Here is a 25,911-nt window from a genome sequence, read left to right as displayed (position 1 = left end):
TGTGGTTATACTCATTACTGGGAAAAAAAATCTTCCTTTCCTTTCTTGTGTTCTTTTGCATTTCCTTGAACAGAAGTATTACTGTTCTTGATATTCATTGGAGTTCTTAAATCTCTTGTATTGTGCAACACTAACATAGTGTCATGTTCTTCTCAGTTTAACTTAAACAGATGGATAACTATTATTTGGAGGGAATGATTTACTAGTATTTTTTAAATATATATATACACACACACACACACATATATATATGTATGTGTATATATATATATATATATATATTTGAAAGGCAGAGTGACAGAGGGAAAGACAGAGAAAGAGATATCTTCCACTCACTGGTTCATTCCCCAAATGACTGCAATGGCTGGGTCTGTGCCAGGCCAAAACCAGGAGCCTGGAACTCCATCTTGGTCTCCCATGTGGGTGACAGAGGTCCAAGTACTTGAACTATCCTCCACTGCCTTCTGGGAGCATTAGCAGAGAGTTGGATTGGAAGTTGACCAGCTGGGACTCAAACCAGTGCTTCAGTATAGGATGCTGGTGGTGTAGGCAGTCTTAATCTGCTGTGCCAGCACACAGGCCCCACTAGCATTTTTCTGGATTACCTTGTTGACAGTGTTATTCTCAAGTTAGAATGAATAAAAGGCCTATTAGGAGTCTTCTTGGTGAACCCAGACTTTGAAGTGCACTATAAAAATTTGTAGCCCATGTTTTATTTAAAAACTTGATCTCATTGACAATCTACTACACAGTGAAAGGTTTCAGATTTGGATTCTAGAAATGTCCACTGCTAATTGTGTAATCACCATGACTTAATACCTTCTTTGCCAGAGTGCTTGCTTTTGAAAGGGCAAAGAACATAAGGTGTATTTTCATTCATTCAGTTATTTATTGAGCTCCTATGAGGTGTTCCTTTCTATCATAATAGTAGTGATAAAAGTTATTATGTGTTAACAATAAATACTATCCTTGGTGCTAGATGTGCAATTATGTACTATACAGGCCTGGAGCTTTCCCTGGTGGAATATTAGACACATAAATGCCATGATTATTGTTTGAATTATGTGAAAGGTACAATTTAGCATCAGTTCTTTTTTAAAAAAAGATTTTATTTATTTGAGAGAGAGGTTTATGGACAGAGAAAGAGAGAGAGAGAAAGGTCTTCCATCTGCTGGTTCATTCCCCAGATGGCCACAATGACCAGAGCTGGGCCAATCCGAAGCCAGGAGCTTCTTCTGGGTCTCTTACGTGAGTGCAGGGGCCCAAGTCCTTGGGCCATCCTTTACTGCTTTTCCAGGCCATAGCAGAGAGCTAGATCGGAAGAGGAATAGCTATGACTTAAACTGGTACCCATATGGGAAGCCAGCGCCACAGGCAGAAGCTTAGCCCACTGTGCCACAGTGCCTAGCATCAGTTCTTTTTTTTTTTTTTTTGACAGGCAGAGTGGACAAGGAGAGAGAGACACATAGAGAAAGGTCTTCCTTTGCCGTTGGTTCACCCTCCAATGGCCGCCGCGGCCGATGCGCTATGGCTGGCGCACCGCGCTGATCCAATGGCAGGAGCCAGGTGCTTCTCCTGGTCTCCCATGGGGTACAGGGCCCAAGCACTTGGGCCATCCTCCACTGCACTCCCTGGCCACAGCAGAGGGCTGGCCTGGAAGAGGGGCAACCGGGACAGAATCCGGCACCTCGACAGGGACTAGAACCTGGTGTGCCGGCGCCGCTAGGCGGAGGATTAGCCTAGTGAGCCGCGGCGTCGGCCAGCATCAGTTCTTAAAGATCAAATAATTTTGTTCTGTCTGAGCTGTAAGACTTTCTGTGTTTGGGAGGTTTGCAAAGCAGTTAGTCTGTCCATTCTGCCCCTGCATGATTAAGAGTCACGGTGTTTGGCCTGAAGCCAAACTATGTGACTTCATAGTTACTTCATAGTTAAACCTGAATTCTTTATTATATTTAATACTAATATACTTAAAAGGCTTGGATAGAATCCCACAGTATTTAAAAATGGCTTAACCCATTGTGTCCTTTATTCCTTTTAAAAGGCCACTTTTAAAGATTTAAATTGAACCATTATGTGTCATGGTAATTTTGATATACATATTATGTTGAAATATTCGCAGAATTGAAAACTTCAGACTTAATAGGCTTGGCTTCCTCCTTTCTAGATAGTTCAACAGTTTGAATTTTCTTGGTCCTGTCATTTGGGGCACGTCTGAAATTAGACAGATATGATTAAAAGAGATCCACCCACTGCATTCCTGGGATACAAATCAGCTGTTAGACTGTGGGGCTCTGTTAATTTTCTGGCTTTTTAATGATTTGTACAATTGAGAGCCAATTTTAAATATTTTAAAAGATTTTTTTTTATTTATTTGAAAGGCAGAGCAGTGAGAGTGGGGGGTAGAGAGAGAGAGATCTTCTGTCTGCTGGTTCACTCAGAAATGACTGCAGTAGTCAGGTCCAGGCCAGACCAAAGCCAGGATCCCAGAATTCCATCCTGGTCTCCCACTGTGGATGCCAGGGGCCCAGCCCAAGTACTTAGGAAGTCTTCCTCTGTCTTCCCAGGCAAATTAGCAGGGAGCTAGATTGGAAGTGGAACAACAGCTGGGACTGCAACCAGCACTCCCATGCAAGCAGTGGCTTAACCCGCTGCACTACAGCGCAAACCCCTAAATATTAAATATTGACAAAAACTTCAATGCTTTGGGGGAAGAGATGGATGAAGACCTAAACGAGTTTTATAAATTGAAGCAGTGCCCCAAGATCCCAAGTGTCATACTTATCCAAATGCCTTTCCTTTATCAAATATAGCTATCTTTATCAGCTGTTCTAACAAGCAACTTCTTCAAACTAACATTAAAGGATATGGTATTCTTTTTTTAAAAAAATTAATTATTCACTTGAAAGATGGGGGGGGGAGAGAGAGAGAAAGAGAGAGAGAGAGAGAGAAAGAGAAAGAGAAAGAGAAAGAGAGAAACAGATCTTCCACCTGCTGGTTTACTCTCCAGGTAGCCTCAACAGCCAGGAACCGGAAGCTTCTTCTGGATCTCCAAGTGAATGCAGGGACCCAAGGACTTGAGCCATCTTCTGTTGCTTTCCCAGGTGCATTAGCAGGCAGCTGGATCAGAAGTGGAGCAGCTGGGACTCCTGTGGGAAGCCAGAGCTATAGATGATGACTTTACCCCCTATGCCACATGCTGGACCCAGCATTTTATTTTATTTTATTTATTTTTTTAGGCTTTAACATTTTTATTTAGGAAAAGATCAAGGCTGAAGCTATACTAATTCAACCTAAAACATCTCTTTTTTCCATAGCAGAGTCAGTCTGTGCATTTTTTCCTTGCCTTTAAAAAAACTGTCGCTCCCCCTCTTCGTGGAGGAACGACACAGGACCCTGCGCTGTTCTTTCGTCTGCTCGGCCCTCCCCGGGTTTGCTGCTGGTTCTTCCCGGGTTGGCTACTGTCCCTTCTACCTCCGTGGAAGGGCAGTTCCCCCTGCCACATTCCCCACTTCCGCGGGGGAGCGGCACACCGCCGGCCGGCTCTCTTGGGGGCTGCACAGGTGTTCCTTCAGATAGATGTTCCTTCAGATGTTCCTGGTGCATGTTGTCTCTCTCCTCCTTTATAGTCCTCTTCCACCAATCCCAACTCGGCTGCCCATACGCCGAGTACGCTGCTCTCCTCCAATCAGGAGCAGGATCAGCTCCTGGAGGTCAGCACTCAAGTTGGCAAGAGGCAGCTGCGTAGAAGCTGTTGCATAGAATAGAGAGCAGATGCATAGAATAAGTCTTAATTCCAGTAACTCAGTCCAGTCCAGGTTGCTCCCCACAAAAACAAATTAAGCAGTAAGCATTTTATTTTTAAAGAAAAATATTCAGTGCATTATTATCTATAATCATAACTCCTTTATAATAGAATATCAGAACTTCTTACTCCTATCTTATTTTGCATTAAAAAATGAAAAAATTTTAAATTTTTTTTCCAAAAAATATTTATTTTGTTTCTTTGAGAGACAAGGAGATCTTCTATCTACTCACTCCCCAAATGCCCACAACAGCTAAGGCTGAGCCAGGCTGATCTCAGTCCAGATCTCCAGTGTAGGGTTCAGGGCACCAGTACTCCTGCAGCCACCTGCTTGCCTCTCAGGTGCACATTACATTAGCAGGGAGCAAGAATCTGGAGTGGAGCCAAAATGCCAACCCAGGCATCTCAACCACAGCTTTTGAACCATGCTTTGGAACTTCTAATTGTTTCATCTGTAAGCTAATAAAAGTATTTTTTTCAGTTAGGTTTTCTCTTTGTTAATTTATGTTTTGTTTTCTTTATCAAACAAAAGAAGCTATACTTTCTTCAGATACAACGTTTCAGGATTTATTTCAGAAAATCAAATAATGTTAAAAAACAGTGTCAAGCATTTCTCTTAATTTTTCTTACTCCCTCTTTTTTAGGTTTGGTGTTACTGTTCATTTGAAGTATATATAATTTATAAATTCTTCCTTTCTTTTCTTTTCTTTTTTTTTTTTTTTGACAGGCAGAGTGGACAGTGAGAGAGAGAGAGACAGAGAGAAAGGTCTTCCTTTTGCCGTTGGTTCACCCTCCAATGGCCGCCGCGGCCAGCGCGCTGCGGCCGGCGCAACTCGCTGATCTGATGGCAGGAGCCAGGAGCCAGGTGCTTTTCCTGGTCTCCCATGGGGTGCAGGGCCCAAGCACTTGGGCCATCCTCCACTGCACTCCCTGGCCACAGCAGAGGGCTGGCCTGGAAGAGGGGCAACCGGGACAGAATCCGGCGCCCCGACCGGGACTAGAACCCGGTGTGCCGGCGCCGCTAGGCGGAGGATTAGCCTAGTGAGCCGCGGCGCCGGCCTCCTTTCTTTTTTAAAGATTTATTTGTTTGAAAGTCAGAGTTACAGAGAGGAAGTGACAGAGATCTTCCATCTGCTGGTTCACTCCCCACATGGCCACAGCAGCCAGGGCTGGGCCAGGCTGAAGCCAGGAGCTTCTTCTGGATCTCCCATGCAGGTGGCAGGGGCCTAAGCAGAACATTAAGCCACCAGCTGCAAAGCTGGCATCCCATAAGGGCATCGGTTCATGGCCTGGCTCCTCCACTTGAGATCCAACTCCTTGCTCATGGCCTGGGAAAACAGCAGAGGATGATCCAAGTGGTTGGACCTTGGCCACTCATGTGGAAGACCTAAACGAAGCTCCTTTGCTCCTGGCTTTGGCCTGGCCCAGCCTTGGTTTTTGCGCCCATCTGGTGAATAAATCAGCGGGTGGAAGACCTGTCTCTTTCTCTTTCTGTCTCCCTCTCTGTTGACTAAATAAATATCTTTTAAAAAGATCAGACACTAAGCTCTAAGCAGGGCACACTTGTTTTCAACAAAAATAATTCAGGGACCAACGTTGGGTCTATCAAGTTAAGCCTATGACAATGCTGGCATCCCATACAGGCGCTAGTTTAAGTCCCGGCTGCTCCGCTTCCTATCCAGCTTCCTGCTTATACGCCTAGGAAAGCAGCATAAGATGGCCCAAGTCCTTGGCCTCTGCACACACATGGGAGACCCTGAGGAAGCTCCTGGCTCCTGCTTTGGTCTGGCCCAGCCCCAGTCATTGCAGACATTTGGGGAGTATACCCGCAGATGGAAGATCTCTCTCTGTCTCTCCTTCTCTCTCTGTAACTCAACCTTTCGAACAAATAAATAAATCTTAAAAGAAAAGAAGTGTGCTCTGCTTAGATCTTAGTGTTTCATTTGAGTGTTAGAGAATTCTCAAGGCTAGCTCTGCAAATCTCTGAGGATTAGATTGTAAGTAGAAATCTTTTCTTCCTGAGATTGAAATAAACATTTTTAACTTCTCCTTCAGATCCATCACGTTACACAAAATGGAGGACTATACAAAAGGCCGTTTAATGAAGCTTTCGAAGAGACACCCATGCTGGTTGCGGTGCTCACATATGTGGGCTATGGTGTACTCACTCTCTTTGGATATCTTCGAGATTTCTTGAGACATTGGAGAATTGAAAAATGTCATCATGCAACAGAAAGAGAAGAACAGAAGGTAACTGTTGGAATCTTTAATTCTGTAAATGGAAGTCTTTTATAGAAATTCTAATGTTTTTACCCCAGATTTTTTTCTTATGTCCATGGAAATAGCCAGGCTCTGTGTAAAACTTAGTATTAGGTTTATTCAGGTCAGCATATGAGTGATTTATGCTTGGGAACCACAAACTCAATGACTTTATTTTTAAAGATTTATTTTATTTTGTCTTTTTTTTTTTGACAGGCAGAGTTAGTGAGAGAGAGAGAGACAGAGAGAAAGGTCTTCCTTTTTCCGTTGGTTCACCCCCCAAGTAGTTGCTATGGCCGGCACGTTGTGGCCGGCACGCTGCACCGATCCTAAGCCATGAGCCAGGTGCTTCCTCCTGGTCTCCCATGAGGGTGTAGGGCCCAAGGACCTAGGCCATCCTCCACTGCACTCCCAGGCCACAGCAGAGAGCTGGAATGGAAGAGGAGCAACTGGGACAGAATCCAGTGCCCTGACCGGGACTAGAACTCGGGGTGCCCGCGCCGCAGGCAGAGGATTAGCATAGTGAGCCGTGGCGCCGGCCTTATTTTATTTTGAAAGGGAGAGTTTTATATAGAGAGAGAGACAGAGAGAGAGGTCTTCCATCCACTGATTCACTCCCCAGATGACTGCAACAGCTAGGGCTGCGCCAGGCCGGAGCCAGGAGCTTCTTCCGGGTCTCCCACGTGAGTGCAGGATGGGCCATCTTCTGCTGCTTTCCCATACACATTAGCAGGGAGCTGGATCAGAAGTGGAGCATCTGGGACTCAAACCAGTGCCCATATGGGCTGGCACTGCAGACAGCGACTTAACCTTCTATGCCACAGTGCCAACCCCCCTGATGATTCTGTTAGTGGTAAGCAAGGTAACAGGTTTAATGGGATGGGGCATCCATCAGAACAGATAGGCACCTCTCCAGATGGAATCCGAGACAGTACCCGGGCTTTCAGACTGGGGTGAGCAAGGTTACATAGTTTAATAGAAAACACACCTGACAGGCCAGGTGGGTATCTCAGCAAAGAACTGAGAGCTGAGGGCTGAAGCACGCCTGATAGAGAGGGCAGATGTCAAGAAAGTGCTGAGAGCCAAGCCCAGTGACTTTAAGGAATCTTGGACAGTGGTCAAAAGCAGTCTAATGCTGGTCAGCATGTGTGTATTCCATAACAGTAAATTTTTCATTTATCATTGCACAGTGAATATACATTGATTTTGCCCATAAGGTCTGCTTTAGCCAGCAAGAGCAACTTTTTCTTAGGTTAGAGATTCTTTTCTTTCTTTATTTTTTTTAAAAGATTTATTTTATTTATTTGAAAGACAGAGGTACAGAGAGAGGTAGATCCAGAGAGAAAGAGAGATCTTTCATCCTCTGGTTCACTCCCCAGTTAGCCACAGTGGCCAGAGCTGTGCCAATCCAAAGCAGGAGCCAGGAGTTTCTTCTGGGTCTCCCACACAGGTGCAAGGGCCCAAGGGCTTGAGCCATCTTCTACTGCTTTCCTAGGCCACAGCAGAGTGGGATCGGAAGAGAAGCAGCTGGGACTTGAACCGGCGCCCATATGGGAAGCTGGCACTGTAGGCTGGGGCTTTAACCTGCTGCACCACAGTGCCGGCCCCGAGATTATTTTCTTTAAAACATGGTTGGTTAAAAACATCTTCACAGATAGGGAGGGTATTGTTTCTGAAAAGAGGCTACTGAAAAGAAGTTACTATTTAAAAAAAAAATATTTGTTTATTTATTTGAAAGTCAGAGTTATACAGAGAGAGAAGGAGAGGCAAAGAGAGAGAGAGAGAGAGAGAGAGAGAGAGAGGTCTTCCATCTGTTGGTTCACTCCCCAATTGGCCACAATGGCTGGAGTTGGGCCGATCTGAAGCTGGGAGCCAGGAGCTTCTTCCAGGTCTCCCACACCGGTGCAGGGGCCCAAGCACTTGAGCCATCTTCTGCTTCCCAGGCCATAGCAGAGAGCTGGATCAGAAATGGAACAGCCAGGACTTGAAGTGGCACCCAAATGCGATGCACTCACTGCAGGCGGCGCTTTACCCACAGCGCCACCCCCAAGAAGTTATTAATTTTAAGAAAGACATTTCTGAGAGTAGATAAAGGATATGCAGGTAAAGAACAAAGGATTGCTCAAGGTTGCTCCAAATGGCTAAGACAAAAGACCCTATGTGCATATCACGCAAGTCAGATTGACCTTTTGGGTAAGATTCATGACTGTGTCTGGCCACCCCTCAGACAAGTCCCAGTAGCTGTTTCTCTTGAATGCTTCCAAGATTTTTTAGGGGTGGTTCTTAGAAATTTGGGTACATGTTTATTTATGGAATAAGAAGAGGGAGGAGAAAAGAGGGAAAGAGAGAAGGGAGATCTTCCATCCACTGATTCCTTCTCCAAATGCCCACAATAGCCAGAGCTGAGCCAGTCTGAAGCCAGGGGCCCAGAACTCTATCTCCGTCTTCCATGTGAGTGGCAGGAACTGTTATGGACATCGGGGTACCCGGCTGGGCTTGGAAAGACCCTCTGGCTGGACCTAGTCCAGGTTCTTGTCTATCTATGTATAGGAATACAGTTGGGAGATGTAGACATAAGCAGGATTTATTTAAAGGCAAAGTGATAGTTCACACTCAGACATGAGTGCAGGCAATCTCATGAGGGAGCGTTGTCCTAACCCAAGCTTACCCTTTTGTAGGATAAGGGGTGGTGCTTAGGGCATGGCTTGATTGAATGTTCAGAAGAGACTGGGTGTAGGGGGTGCTGCTGTACACCTGGTAGTCTAGGAAGGTGTCACGGTGTCTGGTGCCTGCTGGAAAGTGGATGTGCCAAGCCTTTAGCCATGTTGAATGGACACAGAAGGTGACATGGTTTGGGCAGTGCGAGCCACTTGGGTGTTGGCAATCTTCTGTTCCTCCTTGCTCACCAGCTATCTGACTGCCCATATCAAAGCCAAGTACTTGGGCTGCTGTCTTCTGCTTCCCAGACAGATTAACAGGAAATTGGATCAGAAGCAGAGGCAGGATTTTGTCCCAGGCATTGCAGTATGGGATGTGGGCACCTTGAGCAGTGTCTTAACCCCCTGTGCTACAATGCCCGCCCTTGGGTATGTGTCACAATAAAAACATTCCAGATGCAGTGAAATGAAAACAATCCACAGGAAAACTGAAAACAAAGTTAAAGGCATGGAGAAATTAAATCATTTAACATATCTTAATTTAAATCACCATATGAACCTCGTAAGATAGACAGCACTATCTATTTCATGGATTAGAAAGCTAAAATTCTAAAGTACCTAGTGCCATCACTGGTATGTGGACAGAAGGCTGTGAATTTCCAAAATCCATGCTTTTCTGTTCACACTACCGTATTACATCCCAAGTTGTATTTACATTCTCCTGAAAAGCTTGTGTTCTGTAGAACTCGTGATGCGCTTTCTCATAGACCCAGTAGACCTAGTTATCTGGTTCACAGATCAGCTCCTCTGCCCAAACAAACAAGGCTAAAGCAGAGTGTGGTAGGCTGTTCTGTTTCTAATGGGGACTGTCAGTGGTAGGCAGAGATGGTCATGGTTTTCTCTGAGGAGGAAGCCCTTATTTACTCTACTCAACTTTTCTTTGTACATTATTTTGTGCTTTTAGAGTTTTTTTTTTTTTTTTTTTTTTGTGGGGGGGAGTTGTAAAAGCTCTTTTATAAAGCCATTTAAAAAAAGTTTACAAAAGAAAAAAAACAGAAAGAATAACTTGCTTTAAAATGTCCTCAAGAGAGAAAAAAATAAAGGGGACAATTGTGCTTTTAGAGTTTTACACAATCTGCATGCATTATTCTAGTAATAGACTTAGTGGGAGCCAATATTGTGACATACTGGTTAAGCCACTGCCTGTGATGCCAGTATCCCATATGGGCTCTGGTTCCAGATTCAGCTGCTCCACTTCTGATCCAGCTTCCTGCTAATGCACTTGGGCCCCTGCACCCTCGTGGGAGATCCAGATGTACCTCCTAGCTCCTGGCTTTGGCCTGACCCATCCCTGGCCTTTGCGGCCATTTGGGGAGTAAACCAATGGATGGAAGATCTCTCTCTTTCTCTCTGTCTCTCTGTCTCTGTCACTGTCTCTCTCTCACTCTGCCTTTTAAATAAATAAATCTTTAATAAAAATTAGGGGGGCCAGCTCTGAGGCACAGTGGGTAAGGCCGTCACCTGCAGTGCTGGCATCCCATGTGGGCACCGGTTCAAGTCCTGGCTGCTCCACTTTCAAATAAGCTCCCTGATAATGCATCTGGGAAGCTGTAGAAGATGGCCCAAGTCCTTGGGCCCCTGCATCCACGTGGGAGACCCAGAAGAAACTCGTGGCTCCTGGCTTTGGATCGGTGCAGCTCTGGCCATTGCAGCTATCTGAGGAGTGAACCAGTGAATAGAAGACCCCCCACTCCCCGCCTCTTCCTCTCTGTAATTCTGCCTTTCAACCAAATAAATAAATCTTTAAAAAAATCTGAAAAAACAACAACAACAACAACAAAATTAATGAGGAAGGCTTTTGGTCTAGCGTTAAGCCTGCAGTTAGGATGCCTGTGTCCCCTAACAGTGCTGGGAGTACCAGGGTTTGATCCTTGGTTCTTGATTCCAGCTTCTGGCTGATGAAGACTCTGGGACAAAGGAGTGGTGGCTCAAGGAATTAGTTCCTACCAGTAGGTTGATAGATTGAGTTCCTGGTTCACAACTTTGGCCCTCTCCCTACTATTTTGGATGTTTGGGGAGTAAACTAGCAAATGGGAGCTTTTCTCACTCTCTCAGTCTTTCTTCATCTCTCTGTCTTTTGTCTCAAAAATTTATTTAAAAAATTGATATTAAAAATGCCTAATTTTACTAAAAATAAACCTACTTGTTCTTGACATGGAATGTGGCGAGGTGGTCCTGCAGGTCAGGGAATTTGCCAGATGAGAGTTGGGCTTAAGACATTAACTTCATGCCCGGCATTGTGATATAGCAGGTTAAGCTGCTGCCTGTGGCTTCTCCACTTCTGATCCAACTCCCTACTAAGGATCCAGCTCCCTGCTAATGGCACTTGGGAAAGCAATGGAGGATGGCCCGGGGGCTTCTGCCCCTGCACCCACTTGGAGAACAGGAAGAAGCTCCTGGCTTCTGGCTTTTACTTGGTCCAGCCCTAGCTGTAGGGTCCATTTGGAGAGTGAACCAGTGGATGGAAGATTCTCTCTCTCTCTCTCTCTCTGTCTCTCTGTCTCTCCCCCTTCTCTGTGTAACTACCTTTCAAATAAGTAAATTAATGTGTTTTTAAAGATTTATTTATTCATTTAAAAGGCAGAGTTACAGACAGAGGTAGAGAGAGAGTCTTCCATCTACTGGTTCACTCCCCAAACAGCAGCAATGGCGGGAGCTGAGCTGATCCAAAGCCAGGAGCCTCTTCTAGGTCTCCCACATGGGTGCAGGGGCCCAAGGGCTTGGGCCATCTTCTACTGCTTTCCCAGGCCATAGCAGAGAACTGAATCAGAAGTGGAGCAGCCGGGTCTTGAACCAGTGCCCACATGGGATGCTGGCGCTTCTGGCCAGGGCATTTAACCCAAGGCGCCCCCAATTTTTTTTTTTTAAAGTTAACTTCCATTATTGTTCATCATATCTCTTTCATGAGCTGTTAGAGGGGAGGGGCATGTATGGGGAGACAAGGTCACCCCTGTGAGAGGAGCCAGTAAATGTTGGTTGTATGAGTAACTTCAGGGAAAGGATGGTGTTCACAAGATGGATGGCGAAGAGTACATCAGAAACTCAAGAGAGATGGCTGGCACCACGGCTCAGTTTGCTAATCCTCCGCCTGCGGCGCTGGCACCCCAGGTTCTAGTCCCGGTTGGGGTGCCGGATTCTGTCCCGGTTGCTCCTCTTCCAGTCCAGCTCTCTGCTGTGGTCTGGGAGTGCAGTGGAGGATGGCCCAAGTGCTTGGGCCCTGCACCCGCATGGGAGACCAGGATAAGCACCTGGCTCCTGGCTTCAGATCAATGCAGCACGCCGGCCATGGCAGCCATAGAGCCTGGGAAATGCAAATATGTTGCTGCTCCTCATTTCACTGAGTGAGTGGCATCCATGACCACTTCCTGGTTTTCTTCCTCATTCCGTTCCCACAGTAGCACATTTTAGCTGCTTATGTCAGTTCGTTTTTATAGAGACATCTTGTACAGTATGGAGCTTCAGGTAGAACTGAGTCCTGTGGTCACAATAATAAAGAAGAGGTGCTATGAGTTTAGTTTAATAAGTTGCATCTCTTGGAATTCTTTACCTCCTGATCCTCTCGTTCTTTGTTGTGTTTTGGATGAGAATGTTGTTCTCCGCAGCTGTGGTTCACTTGTTTTTATGTGAGGTGAAGCTAATAGTCAAGAGAAATGTGTAAATAGGTATGCTAAAACTTGAATTAACAAAAATATTCTAATATACAGATAGGAAATACTGAGAAATCTAAGAAGTAAGTTTATAGTAGGTAATTACCAAACACTTCCTAAATTGTAAGTTAATATTTTGTCTTCATAGCTTGTTCATGATCAGATATCAGAAATGGACGGGGTGGAATACTGGGAAGGGACATTTCATGTCCACATCTTGATATGCTTTGAACTTCAGGATACAAAAGAAAGAAGTCAATCAAAATATTTTAATAAGAATTCTTAGAAAGATTTTATTCCTGACTTTCTTCAAAAAGAGGCTTGTTAAGAATATTCTTAATATTTTTGCAGTATCTTAGGAAACTTATTGTAGTATATAGTTATCTTGTGTATTAGGGTTGGGGACCATTCAGTTGACTTGTCCCCTTCCATTCTCTAGATCATCCCACGTTTGAAAGACTGCTTGGTGTTATGTGTGGGGCCCAGAACAGTGGAGAACTGGTTTTTGTTTCTAAAAAATAGCTTTATTGAGATATACATGCCAGAGATCACCTGTTTGCAGTGCTTCGAACATCTGTCTTTCATTTATTTACAGATTTATGCAGCCAGCATAATTTATAGCATTGTCATCATCTGAAGAAGGTTTATCAGCTGTCATTCTTTTCTTTAACCCACCACCCTGCCCTTGCAACCACTGATCTGTTTGCTGTCCCTGCAGATTTACCTCTTCTGGACATTTCATATTAAAAGGGATCATTCAGTCTGATCTTTTGTGTCTGGCATTTTGGTTTGGCATAATGGTTTTGAGGCTTATCCATGGTATAGCATGTATTAGTACTTTGTTCCTTTGCATTGCAGAGTAATGTTCCATTGTAGGGAGTAGTCATCTCTTTTTTATTTACTCTAGGGATTTCTCACTGCTAGGGAACAACACCCCAAATAAATCTTTTAAACTAGTTCTGTAGTAAATTTCCCACTTTGTCTTTTGCACTAGTGCCAGTATTAAATTCACAAGATTTTCCTGTATTTATTGAGGTTTTTGTTTAGAGCAGCAGTGTAGCTTTTTAAGCAAGGCTTTATCTTGTGAATCTTTAGGCTTCCTTTTTTTTTTTTTTTGTTGGACAGGCAGAGTTAGACAGTGAGAGAGACACAGAGAGAAAGGTCTTCCTTCCGTTGTTTCACCCCCTATATGGCCGCTACGGCCGTTGCACCACGCTGATCCGAAGCCAGTAGCCAGGTGCTTCCTCCTGGTCTCCCATGCGGGTGCAGGGCCCAAGCACTTGGGCCATCCTCCACTGTCTTTCTAGGCCACAGCAGAGAGCTGGACTGGAAGAAGAGCAACTGGGACAGAATCTGGCACCCCAACCAGGACTAGAACCCAGGGTACCGGCACCGCAGGTGGAGGATTAGCCCAGTGAGCTGCAGCGCTGCCTAGGCTTCAATTTTTAAGTTCACATTTTCTTTGCATTCATCAATTTGAAACTTTCTTTAAAAGCTGTTAATTGTGAACATGAAAGTTTAAATAATCAGTGTTTTGTCTGACATTCTGTGGTGTAGTATAGGAAGTTAAGCCCCTGTTTTAGGTGCCTGTATCCCATATCAGATTGATGATTTGAGTCCTGTCTATTCTGCTTCTGATCTAGTTTCCTGCTGATGCATCCTGGGGAGCAACAGATGATGGCTTGAGTGCTTGGGACTCTGCCACCCACATGGGAGATCCAGGTAGAGTTCCAGGCTGCTGGCTTCAGCCTGGCCCAGCTCAGGCTGTTGCGGGCATTTAGGGAGTGAACCAGTGGGATCTGCCACTCTGTCTTTCAAGTAAATATAAATAAACTTTTTAAAAAATTGAGTACTCTTGGGATGTTAAACTGTTAAAGATATTTTAAAGTGTTAATCAAAATGATAAAATAAAGTTAACAGAAATACTAGAATTCGTGGTTCCCTGTAACTACCCAATAAGCCCTTAGCAATTCTTGGATCCCAATTGAAGTTTCCTTATCTTTTAAGCTCTATTTTAGTTTTATGTTTATCTTCTTCCTGAAGTGTTTTGAAAATGTCACAATAATTTCAGTGATAAATAACTGAAAATCTAAAATATAATCTGTTCTACTTGAATTCAGCTTCTGCCAGGGATAAGGCATGCTGATTGGCCAGTTCTCTGATGCTTCTGTCTAATACATATCCAGTTTTGACTGTTAGGGTGGTAGTGATTCAGTTTCTGCAACACTAGACATGTGGTATTTTTCTTGTCTTTAAAAAGCCTTTTCTTGGGGCCATTTCCTCTTCCATCTACTCTACCCTTTTTTTAGATTAGAGTTTCTTGGCATCTCTGTTTCCTGAACCCATTCATGTCAGATTGTTGTCCCTACGACTATAAACCCCTGTGTTGCAAAATCTAACAGTCCTTTAATCGTAATCTTCTTGAACACCCGTCAGCAGCATTGGACACAGTCATTATCTCCTTCTGGAAACTTTTTTTAAGATTTATTTTATTTATTTGAAAGACAGAGTGACAGAGAGAAAGAGAGGGCTTCTGTCTGCTGGTTCACTATGCAAATGGCCACAATGGCTGGGTCGGGAGCCAGGAGCTTCCTCTGGGTCTCCCACGCGGGTGTAGGGGCCCAAATTCTTGGGCCATCCTCTGCTGCTTTCCCTGACACATTAGCAGAGGGCTGGATCAGAAATGGAACAACTGGGACTAGAACCAGCACCCATATGGGATGCTGGTGCTTTAGTCCAGGGTCTTAACCCACTGCACCACAGCGTCGGCCCCTGGAAACATTTTTTAAAATTATTTTTTGGGGCTGACACTGTGGCATAGCAGGTAAAGCTGCCACCTGCAGTGCTGGCATCCCATATGGGTGCTGGTTCTAGTCCCAGTTGCTCCACTTCCAATCCAGCTCTCTGCTATAGCCTGGGAAAGCAACAGAAGATGGCCTAAGTGCTTGGGCTCCTGCACTTGTGTGGGAGACCCAGAAGAAGCTCCAGGCTCTTGGCTTTGGATTGGCCCAACTCCGGCCATTGCAGCCGATTTGGGGAGTAAACCAGTGGATGGAAGACTTCTCTCTATGCCTCTGCCTCTGCCTCTCTGTAACTCTGCCTTTCAAATAAATAAATAAATCCTTTTTTTAAATTTTTAAAGTGTTCTCTTATTTTTTTCTTCTAAAGATTTATTTATTTATTTGAAAGAGTTACACAGCAAGAAGAGGAGAGAGAGAGTGAGAGAGGTAGGTCTTCCATCACTGGTTCACTCCCCAATTGGCCGCAATGGCCAGAGCTGCGCCGATCTGAAGCCAGCAGCCAGGAGCTTCTTCTGGGTCTCCCATGAGGTGTAGGGGCCTGAAGGCTTGAACCATCTTCTGCTGCTTTCCCAGGCCATAGCAGAGAGCTGGATAGAAAGTGTAGCAGCTGGGTTTTGAACCGGCACCCATATGGGATGCCGGCACTGCAGGTGGCAGCTTAATCTGCTATGCCACAGTGCTGGCCCCTCTCTTTTTTTTTTTTTTTTTTTAAGATTTATTTATTTATTTATTTGAGAGTCAGAATTACACAGACAGAGAAGGAGAAGCAGAGAGTGGGAGAGGTTTTCCATCCGGTGGTTCACTCCCCAAGTGTCGCAGCAGCCGGACCTGCTCCATTCCAAAGCCAGGAACCAGGACCTTCTTTCAATCTTCCCATGTGGACACAGGGGCCCAAGGACTTGGGCCATTTTCTGCTTTCCCAGGCCATAGCAGAGAGCTGGATTGGAAGGACTAGAGCTGGCACCCATATGGGATGCTGGCACTGCAGGCGGCAGCTTTACCTGCTATGCTACAGCACTGGCCCCTAAAGGTTGCTTTTTGTTTTTGTTTTTGTTTTTAAACCTCCCACTATCTGGATTGGTGGGAAGCTGGAGTCAGGAGTCAGAGCCAAGAATTGAACTCAGGCACGCTGCTGAGGGGTATAGGTTTCTTTACTTCTTCCTTCCTTCCTTTCTTAATTTATTTTTTTGTTTGAAAGACAGAGTCATAGAGCGAGAAAGATATTTTCCATCTGCTGGTTGACTCCCGAAATGGCTGCAATGGCCAGAGCTGGGGCAGTCCGAAGCCCTGAGCCAGGAGCTTCTTCCGGGTCTGCCATGTGGGTGCCACACTTGGGCCAGCTTCTACTGCTTTCCCAGGCCATAGCAGAGAGCTGGATCACAAGTGGAGTAACCAGGATTCGAACTGGCACCCATATAGGATGCTGGTACTGCAGCTGGTGGCTTTACCTGCTATGCCACAGCGCTGGTCCCCTGGGGTGCAGGTGTTTTAATTGGTAGGCCAAATGTCCACTCCCATGGAAACATTTTGTTCTCTTGATTTGTAAGACATTTTAATTACCTGGTTTTCCTCCTGCCATTCTGGCTGGTTTTTTTTTTTTTTTTTTTTTTTTTTTTTTTTTTTTTTTTGACAGGCAGAGTGGACAGTGAGAGACAGAGAGAAAGGTCTTCCTTTGCCGTTGGTTCACCCTCCAATGGCCGCTGCGGCCGGTGCACCGCGCTGATCCGAAGGCAGGAGCCAGGTACTTATCCTGGTCTCCCATGGGGTGCAGGGCCCAAGCACTTGGGCCATCCTCCACTGCACTCCCTGGCCACAGCAGAGAGCTGGCCTGGAAGAGGAGCAACCGGGACAGAATCCAGCGCCCTGACCGGGACTAGAACCTGGTGTGCCGGCGCCGCTAGGCGGAGGATTAGCCTAGTGAGCCGCGGCGCCGGCTTCTGGCTGTTTTTTTCTTCTCTCTCTGGCAGTATTCTGCTTGTCTGCCTGACTTAGTTGTTGGTGTGACCCAGGCTTCATCTTTTGATGACTATCTTTATGTACCTTGTATATGCTGATAAATTCCAAATGTATACCTTTATTTCTGATTTCTCCATTGAACACTAGGCCCTTGTTTCTGGATACCCGCTTGACATCTGCACATAGTCGTCTCAAACTTTACATGTCTGAAACTAAGCCGATATCTCCTCTACCCAGCTGGCTGTCTTCCTGTTACTTAGGCTAAAAACCCTGGAGTTACTCCTGATTCTTTCATCTGTCCCACTTTATGTGTGGTCCATTAGCAAATCTAGATTTAACCACGTGTCACCCTCCATTAGCACCAAGCTGCCATGTCTTGTGGCTTGGCCTCTCGCTCATCTCCAGCCAGACTGGTCTCTTTGCTGTTCCTCAGACACGGCAGGCGTAATCCTGCTGCACTGCCGTTGCACTTGTTGCTCGTGCTGCCAGGAAGACCCTTCCAGACTATTGTATCACAGCATGACTCTGGCATCATACAGCCCCTGTGTGCTTTTTGTTGCTGTTGTTAGCATTTTCCCTAACATCCTTGGCGTTTTATACATTTGTCTTCTTTAGCATCTCTTCTACCAGAATGTAAATCCCAGGAGGGCGAGGATTATTGTTCTCCTTCTGTTTACTCCTCTGCCCAGTGCTTTAGAGGACGGTGGTGCATTGCTATATGCTCAGTAAGTGAATGAGACAAGGATGCTAGTGTGAGTGGTGGTACTATAGCAGTGAAAAGTTTTGAGTCTTCTGAAGTGAGTGTGTAACAGGAGTGACCGTTTCTTTAAAATATTTTATTCATTTGTGAGACATTAAGGTAGAGTGTGCCCATCCACAGACTCAGCCCCCAGTCTGGAAGCTGGGAACTAAATCCAAGTCTCCCGGTCTCCCACATGTGTGGCAGGGACCCATTTCTTAGAGCCATCACCACTGCCTCTCATGGTGTTTTTTTAGATCAGAGAAAACAACTGTCTTTAATCTTAATCCCATTTTATGCTTTCATGGACAGCATATGAACAAGAAGTGGTTTCCTGTCTTTAACATTAAAAGCAAGAAAGAACAAACAGTATGATGATTTATATGAACAGTTGGGAAAGCTGTTAACCATTCTTCAGACATTCTAATAACCTTTTATGATTATGTCACATACTTATGATTATGTCATGTACATTGTTTTCTTTAAATAGAGGTAAGGACATTATTGTTGATTATAAAATAAATGTTTCTGGTATATAATTCTTTTGAATCTTAAGATGACTCCATTTTTCAATACTTCCTAAAGTGGAAATTATCTGGAATATTCAAATTTCTACTTTACTGGGCCAGTGCTGTAGTGTAGTAGGCTAAGCCTCCACCTGCAGTGCCAGCATCCCGTATGGATGCTGGTTCATGTCCTGGTTGCTCCTCTTCCTACCCAGCTCTTTGTTTATGGCCTAGGAAAGCCATGGAAGACAGCCCAAGTGTTTAGGCCCCTGCTGTGGCCCGGGAGTGCAGTAGAGGATGGCCCAAGTGCTTGGGCCCTGCACCCCATGGGAGACCAGGATAAGTACCTGGCTCCTGCCATTGGATCAGCGTGGTGCACCGGCCGCAGCATGCCGGCCGCGGCGGCCATTGGAGGGTGAACCAATGGCAAAAGGAAGACCGGAGCTTCATTTGGGTCTCCTGTGTGGGTGGCAGGGGCCCAAACAGTTGGGCCATCTTCTGCTTTTTCCAGGCTATTAGCGGGGAGTTGGATCAGAAGTGGAGCGGCTGGAATGCGAATCTGTGCCTGTAGGGGATGCCAGCACTGCAGGCTGCAGCTTAACCCAGTTCTCTGCTGTGGCCTGGGAAAGCAGGGGAAGATGGCCCAAGTCCTTGGGCCCCTGCACCTGCATGGGAGACCAGGAAGAAGCACCTGGCTCCTGGCTTCAGATTGGCATAGCTCCAGCCGTAGCAGCCATTTGGGGAGTGAACCAACGGAAGGAAGACCTTTCTCTCTGTCTCTCTCTCTCATTGTCTAACTCTGTATGTCAAATAAATTTAAAAAAATAAAAAATAAAAGATATTTATCTTGTGAGTCTTCATTAGTAGTACTTTAGAGTCCAGTGTCATAGAAGGTTGTAATCTTTGAGTTTTATGTAGAGTCTCCTTTAGGAATGAAAACCTTTCACAGAATACAGCTCAAGTTTAAAAATGAATTTTGGGTTATTTAGCAGGTCAACTTAGGTTGACTCCAAATTGAGATCTGAAGTGGTTTGCTGGCTATTGTAAAATTATAGTTCCGTTTGGTTTGGTTTACCTTTTGCCGTCAAGAATTGAAGTAGGTCTCTTGTGGTCTGATCACATGTCTTCTGAGCAGGATCATGCCTCCCTGGCCATAGCTTTAATGCATTCATTTCAGATCCACCATGGCTTGATTTTTTCAGACTTCAACTTTTTAGTATAATTTATTCTCAGGAAGGAAAAGGAAAATTTTAACTTCCTGAGCATGGGAATTCATTTTAAGAATCTTTTTTCAGCTTTTAAGCTGGAAAAACAAGATGGGTAGCATCCTATAAGCTAACTTTTAGTGTTTCTTGTGTATTACTTTTTCTTTGAATTTGTTTCACTTTGTTCTTGGGAAATACGTAGAGGACAAAAATCTTAATTTTGGAATTATTTTTGTTATTTGAAATAAATTACAGCAGTTTTTACAACATTTTCCACTATTATATTTCTTGGATGGAGGGTAGGAAGGCAGTCCTTTTGAGATTATCAGGAAGGGAAACCACCAAATGACAGTTATACAACCAAATTTTATTAATTTCTTAAAATGAAAAGCACATTTATTTACTTGAAAGTCAGAATAATGGAGAGGGAGAGCCAGAGATCTTCCATTTACTGGGTCACAGCCCAAATGCCTGCAGTAGCTGAGACTGCTCCAGGCTGGAACTAGGAGCTCTATTTGGGTCTCCCATATGGGTGACAGCAACTCTGGGACTTGAGCCCTCATCTCCTGCTTCCCAGGTGCATTAGCAAGAAGCTGTAGTGGAAGGAAGTGTAGAGGGACTTGAACCAGGCACTGAAGTATGGAATGTGGGCATCCCAAGCAGCAGCTTAACCCACTGCACCACAGCTACCACCTCCCTAAGTTTTATTCTTATGAGGTCTACCTTACTAAGTTAAATTTGTCTACTCCACGTTTGTGCAATCAGTTATTTGAATCCATGTAATATAGGTCAACTGTCAAGTGACTTGACTTGGTTAATAAGAATTGTGTTAAGCATAAAGAATTGATGCCTTTCCAAATGTTTTCCTGATGTATTACTTAATTGAAGTCTCAAGTGTTCTTACAAAATGAAAAAGGAAATTGTCAAATTTATTTACAAAGCAATTCATTTAAATTTATAGTATTTACCATTTGTTGGCAGGACTTTGTGTCATTGTATCAGGATTTCGAAAACTTCTATACAAGGAATCTTTACATGAGGATCAGAGACAACTGGAATCGGCCAATCTGCAGTGTGCCTGGAGCCAAGGTGGACATCATGGAGAGACAATCTCATGATTATAACTGGTCATTCAAGTGAGTCTCATTGGGGAATTGTTTCTTTTTAAAAAAATTATATATTTGAAAGGCAGATAGAGAATGATTCACTCTATTATACACAGATCGTTTCTTAATTTACAAAATGAGATCATACCATATGCCTATAAATTATAGCATGGGTTATTTACTTGGTGAAATACCGGTAACATCTTTGTAGTGTGGACAGTCACAGAAAGTTCATTGTGGCTGGTGCCACAGCTCACTAGGCTAATCCTCTGCCTGCAGTGCCAGTACACTGGGTTCTAGTCCCGGTTGGGGTGCCGGTTCTGTCCTGGTTGCTCCTCTTCCAGTCCAGCTCTCTGCTGTGGCCCAGGAAGGCAGTGGAGGATGGCCCAAGTGCTTGGGCCCTGCACCCGCATGAGAGACCAGGAGGAAGCACCTGGCTCCTGGCTTCAGATCGGCGCAGCACCGGCCTTGGCGGCCATTGGGGGTGAACCAATGGAAGGAAGACCTTTCTGGGCCGGAGCCGCAGCTCACTAAGCTAATCTTCCGCCTTGTGGTGTTGGCACACCGGGTTCTAGTCCCAGTCATGGCGCCGGATTCTGTCCCAGTTGACCCTCTTCCAGGCCAGCTCTCTGCTGTGGCCAGGGAGTGCAGTGGAGGATGGCCCAAGTGCTTGGGCCCTGCACCCCATGGGAGACCAGGAGAAGCACCTGGCTCCTGCCTTCAGATCAGCACGGTGCGCCGGCCGCAGCGCGCTGGCTGCGGCGGCCATTGGAGGGTGAACCAACGGCAAAAGGAAGACCTTTCTCTCTCTCTCTCTCTCTCACTGTCCACTCTGCCTGTCAAAAAAAAATTTAAAAAAAAAAAAAAAAGAGGAAGACCTTTCTCTCTGTCTCTCTCACTGTCTAACTCTGCCTGTCAAAAAAAGAAGAAAAAAGAAAGTTCATTGTTTGTGGTGACAAACAGTATTCTGCAGTTTAGATATACCATAGGATGGCAGGTTGGGCTCTTCATCCTTGTTAATGACTCCCAAATCCTAGGGTGTTAAATGACAGCAGTTTATTTCGGGTCCACACTTCATGATCTTCTTAGGCTCCTGGGGCTTTTTTTTTTTTTTTTTTTTTTTTTTTTTTATTTGAAAGTCAGAATTACAGCGAGTTCTTCCATCTGTTGGTTCGTTCTCCAAATGGCCGCAACGACCAGAGCTGGGCCAGACAGACCAAAGTTAGGAAGTAGCTTCATACGTGTCTCCCAAATGGGTGTAGGAATCCAAGCACTTGATCCATCTTCTGCTGCCCTCTCAAGCACCTTAGCAGGCAGACGGATTGGAAGTAGAACAGCGGAGACTTGAACTGGCACCCATATGGGATGCTGGCACAGAAGACAGCAGCTTAACTGCTGCACTGCAGCACCGGCCCCTGTGGGGCTTCTGACCTGTGTTATCCTCACTTGGAGGCCCATGTTGATTGGGCTTCTGTCATGTTGAATATCACTGGTCCCCATGCCCAGGGAAGGAATGGAACAAAAGGTACAATGGCTCTTAAAGGGTCCTCAAGTATGTTTGTGTGGGAATTGCTGAATCAAAGAATGTGACTTACCTTAATGATTAAGTACTGCCACACTGCTCTCTAAAACAGAAGTGATTTTGTATCTGCAGTTTATGAGACTCTCTTGGCCAACACTAGGGATCATCAGTTTTCAAGTTTTTATCGCTGTTTATAAGTGAAAATTGGTATTTAACTTCTAAATCCCTAATTTGTTCCTGTATATAGAGCTTCCATTTGTGTTACCAGTGCATTTACTATCACATTTAAGTATTTGGTTGCTCATGAGTTTAAGTTTTATGCTTTTGAATCACAGGTATACAGGGAATATAATCAAAGGTGTTATAAACATGGGTTCCTATAACTATCTTGGATTTGCCCGGAATACTGGATCATGTCAAGAAGCAGCTGCCAAAGTTCTAGAGGAGTATGGAGTTGGAGTGTGCAGCACTCGGCAGGAAATCGGTAAGTGTTAACCTGTGTTTGGCCAGCTGCTGTTTGGGACTTTTTTATTTGGGTGTGAATAATACCAATATGGAGCTAAGGCAGTAAATATCCAAACACTTAGTTTATCATGTAGTTTTAGATTAAGTAAAGAATGTTTTCCCGGAGCTGGCTCTGTGGCATAGCTGGTTAAGCTGCCACCTGCAGTACCAGCATCCCATATGGGCGCCAGTTTGAGTCCTGGCTGCTCCACTTCCAGTCCAGCTGCCTGCTGATGTGCCTGGAAAAGCAGTGGAAGATGGTCCAAGTCCTTGGACCCCTGTTCGTGCGTGGAAGGCCCAGAAGAAGCTCCTGACTCCTAGCCTCAGGTCAGTCCAGCTCCAGCTCTGGTTGTTCCAGCCATATGGGGAATGAACCATTGGATGGAAGATCTCTCTCTACCTCTCTGTCTCTCTCTCTCTGCCTCTGCCTCTCTCTCTCTCTGTAACTCTGCCTTTCAAATAAATAAATTAAAAAAAAGAAAGAATGTTTTCTTTTCCTGAAGTGATGGATGATTCCCATGCTTTCACCGTGTTTTGAGTGTCTCTGGAAAAGTTCCATTAGAATTTCATTTATAACTTTAATGTTGATTTGCAAATGACAGTTGTTAAGAGTACCACTTACTAGTGCATTGGCACATGAGGATTAAGCTGTTTTCATACTGCTAAATTTGCACTAATAATTCTTGCCTTATATAGAATTAAATAAGCTAATTCCTGTGAAGCAGTTAGGAAATAGAAGATAATGAATATAAACTCTTTTATTTCTACAGCTCTATAATTGTAAGGAATTAACAGCTTTTTAAAAAGATTTGTTTATTTCAAAGAGTGACAGAGAGAGCGAGCCACTCCCCAGGTGGCTGCAACAGCTGGGGCTGGGCCAGGCTGAAACTGGGAGCCAGGAACTCCAGACAGGTCTCCCATATGGGTGGCAGGAACTCATGTACTGGGGCCATCCTACATTTCTTTCCCAGGCACATTAGCAGGGCGCTGGATGGGAAGTGGAGCCGCCAGGACTTGAACTGGCACAGTGTGCAATGCAGTTGTCAGAGTCAGCAACTTAACCCACTGCACCACAACACCAACCCCCAGAGTTACTTTTTAAAGGAAATTCTGATTACAAGTGAACTCCAGGGGTGGGTGTTTGGCATAGTGGACGATACTACTTGGGATGCCCACATCACATTTCAGAGTGCTTAGATTCAGGTCTTGGCTTTGTTCTCAATTCCAGATTCCTGCTAGCTTGTGCCCTGGGAGGCAGCAGGTGATGTCTCTTATAGGAGACCTCTATGGGGTTCCTGCTTCCTGGATTTGACCTGGTCTAACCCTGACCTTTGTAGGCATTTGGAGATTGAATCTGCAGATGGAAAATCTGTCCGGTAGATGAAAGATATCTCTCTCTCTCTCTCTCTCTCTCTCTTTCTCTCCCCCTCCCCTTTATTCTCTTTCTGCTTTTCACATAAATAAGATAATTTTTTAAAAAATTAATTCTGGTAAGAGTTAGAATATGTTAAAGTTTATTTGTTTCCCAAATTTTAATAGGGCTTCTGTCCTGTTTCTTTAATTTTTTAAAAGATTTATTTATTTATTTAAAAATAGAGTTAGAGTGAGGGAGAGATAGAGATCTTCCACCCACTGGTTCATTCCCCAAATGATTGCAATGGCCAGGGCTAGGCCAGGCCGAAGCCAGGAGCCAGGAGCTTCACCTAGGTCTCCCATGTAGCTGTAGGGGCCTAAGCACTTGAGCCATCTTCTGATGCTTCCCAGGCCATTAGCAGGGAGTTGGATCCGAAGTACAGCAACTAGGCCTCAAACTGGCACACTTATAGGATGCTGGCATTGCAACCAGCGCATTTCTTTTCTTTTTTTTTTTTTTTAATACTTTTTTTTTGACAGAGTTACAGACAGTGAGAGAGAGAGAGAGAGAGACAGAGAGAAAGGTCTTCCTTCGGTTGGTTCACTCCCCAAATGGCTGCTGCAGCCGGTTCTACACCGATCTGAAGCCAGGAGCCAGGTGCTTCTTCCTGGTCTCCCATGTGAGTGCAGGGACCCAAGCACCTGGGCCATCCTCCATTGCCTTCCCAGGCCACAGCAGAGAGCTGGACTGGAAGAGGAGCAACTGGGACTAGAACCCGGTGCCCATGTGGGGTGCCGGCACCACAGGCAGAGGATTAACCAAGTAAGCCATGGTGCCGAACCCCTGTTTCTTTTAAACAGTAGAAATGGACTAGTATAAATTTTCTTAGCTCCCATAATATCCTGGGTACCTGTTGTGGTACCTGTTGTGGTACCCGAGCAATATGATACATTTATTTTTTTTTAAAGATTGAAAGTAAGTATTTGGGCTCAATTCTTAAAGCTTATATAGTACATGTAGTATTCAAGATTTTGATCCAGAAAGTCAAGTTTTTGAAAGTTTGGACCTAGAATAACTCAATAAGAAATGAGCTAGTCTTTTGCAGTTACCTAAAGAGTACCTTGTAGCTATATCATGAAGGTTTCCATTCCTCCATTACCAATTTAATGCCATAGGGGCCTTGGTTGGACCTTCGCCCCCATCTTAAATTCTTAGATAAAGACTATTGGGTACTTTCTAGGAGAAAGTGACTTAAGATCCTGATTTTTTTTTTTTTTTTTTTTTTGGTCTCCTGGGTATGTTACAGCCTTCCTTTAATGTAATTTCATCCCACCCCCTTCTTCAGTTTGGACTGGCTGCTCTTTAGGGCTTCTTGCTCTCAGGACCACTATATGCAGCATTCTGGTACTTCTTTAATTGGGGTGAGGTGGTCAGGTTAGAAATTTCCTTTTCCTCCCGTTTCAATTCTTTTATTTCCTGTATCTCATAGCTTCCTCTTTCTCACTTCTCCTTTTTTTTTTTTCTTCTAAATGTTGCTTCCTTTTTTTTTTTTTTTTAAGTATATTTTTTATTTATTTGAACAGCAGAGTGCCCTACTAGCCAAATGCCCACCATAGCCAGGGCTAGGCCAGGCCAGAGCTAGGAGCCAAGAACTCCATCAAAGTTTCCCATGTAGTTGGTAGGGACCCACATTCTTGGGCCACATCTGTTGCCTCCCAGGGAGTACAGTAGCAGGAAGCTAGATCAGAAGCAAAGACAATACTTGATCCCAGGCACTCTAATGTGGGATGTAG

At 44.7% G+C, this 25,911-nt stretch overlaps 1 protein-coding gene across 1 annotated transcript in view; it reads left to right on the top strand.

Moving 5' to 3' along the window:
- The window catches only part of SPTLC2 (serine palmitoyltransferase long chain base subunit 2), a 97,327-nt gene that overhangs the window by 22,741 nt on the left and 48,675 nt on the right, over positions 1–25,911 (top strand). Inside the window, exons 2-4 of the mRNA XM_002719571.6 lie at positions 5,858–6,052; positions 20,614–20,768; positions 22,596–22,744. Coding sequence (XP_002719617.2) covers positions 5,858–6,052; positions 20,614–20,768; positions 22,596–22,744 — 499 coding nt within the window. The remainder of the gene's footprint in view (positions 1–5,857; positions 6,053–20,613; positions 20,769–22,595; positions 22,745–25,911) is intronic.

The sequence above is a fragment of the Oryctolagus cuniculus genome, chromosome 20 (assembly GCF_051225735.1).
Source record: "Oryctolagus cuniculus isolate XC-2025 breed Fujian yellow rabbit chromosome 20, ASM5122573v1, whole genome shotgun sequence".
Classification (NCBI taxonomy): domain Eukaryota; kingdom Metazoa; phylum Chordata; class Mammalia; order Lagomorpha; family Leporidae; genus Oryctolagus; species Oryctolagus cuniculus.
This window is presented reverse-complemented; position numbering and strand designations above follow the sequence as displayed.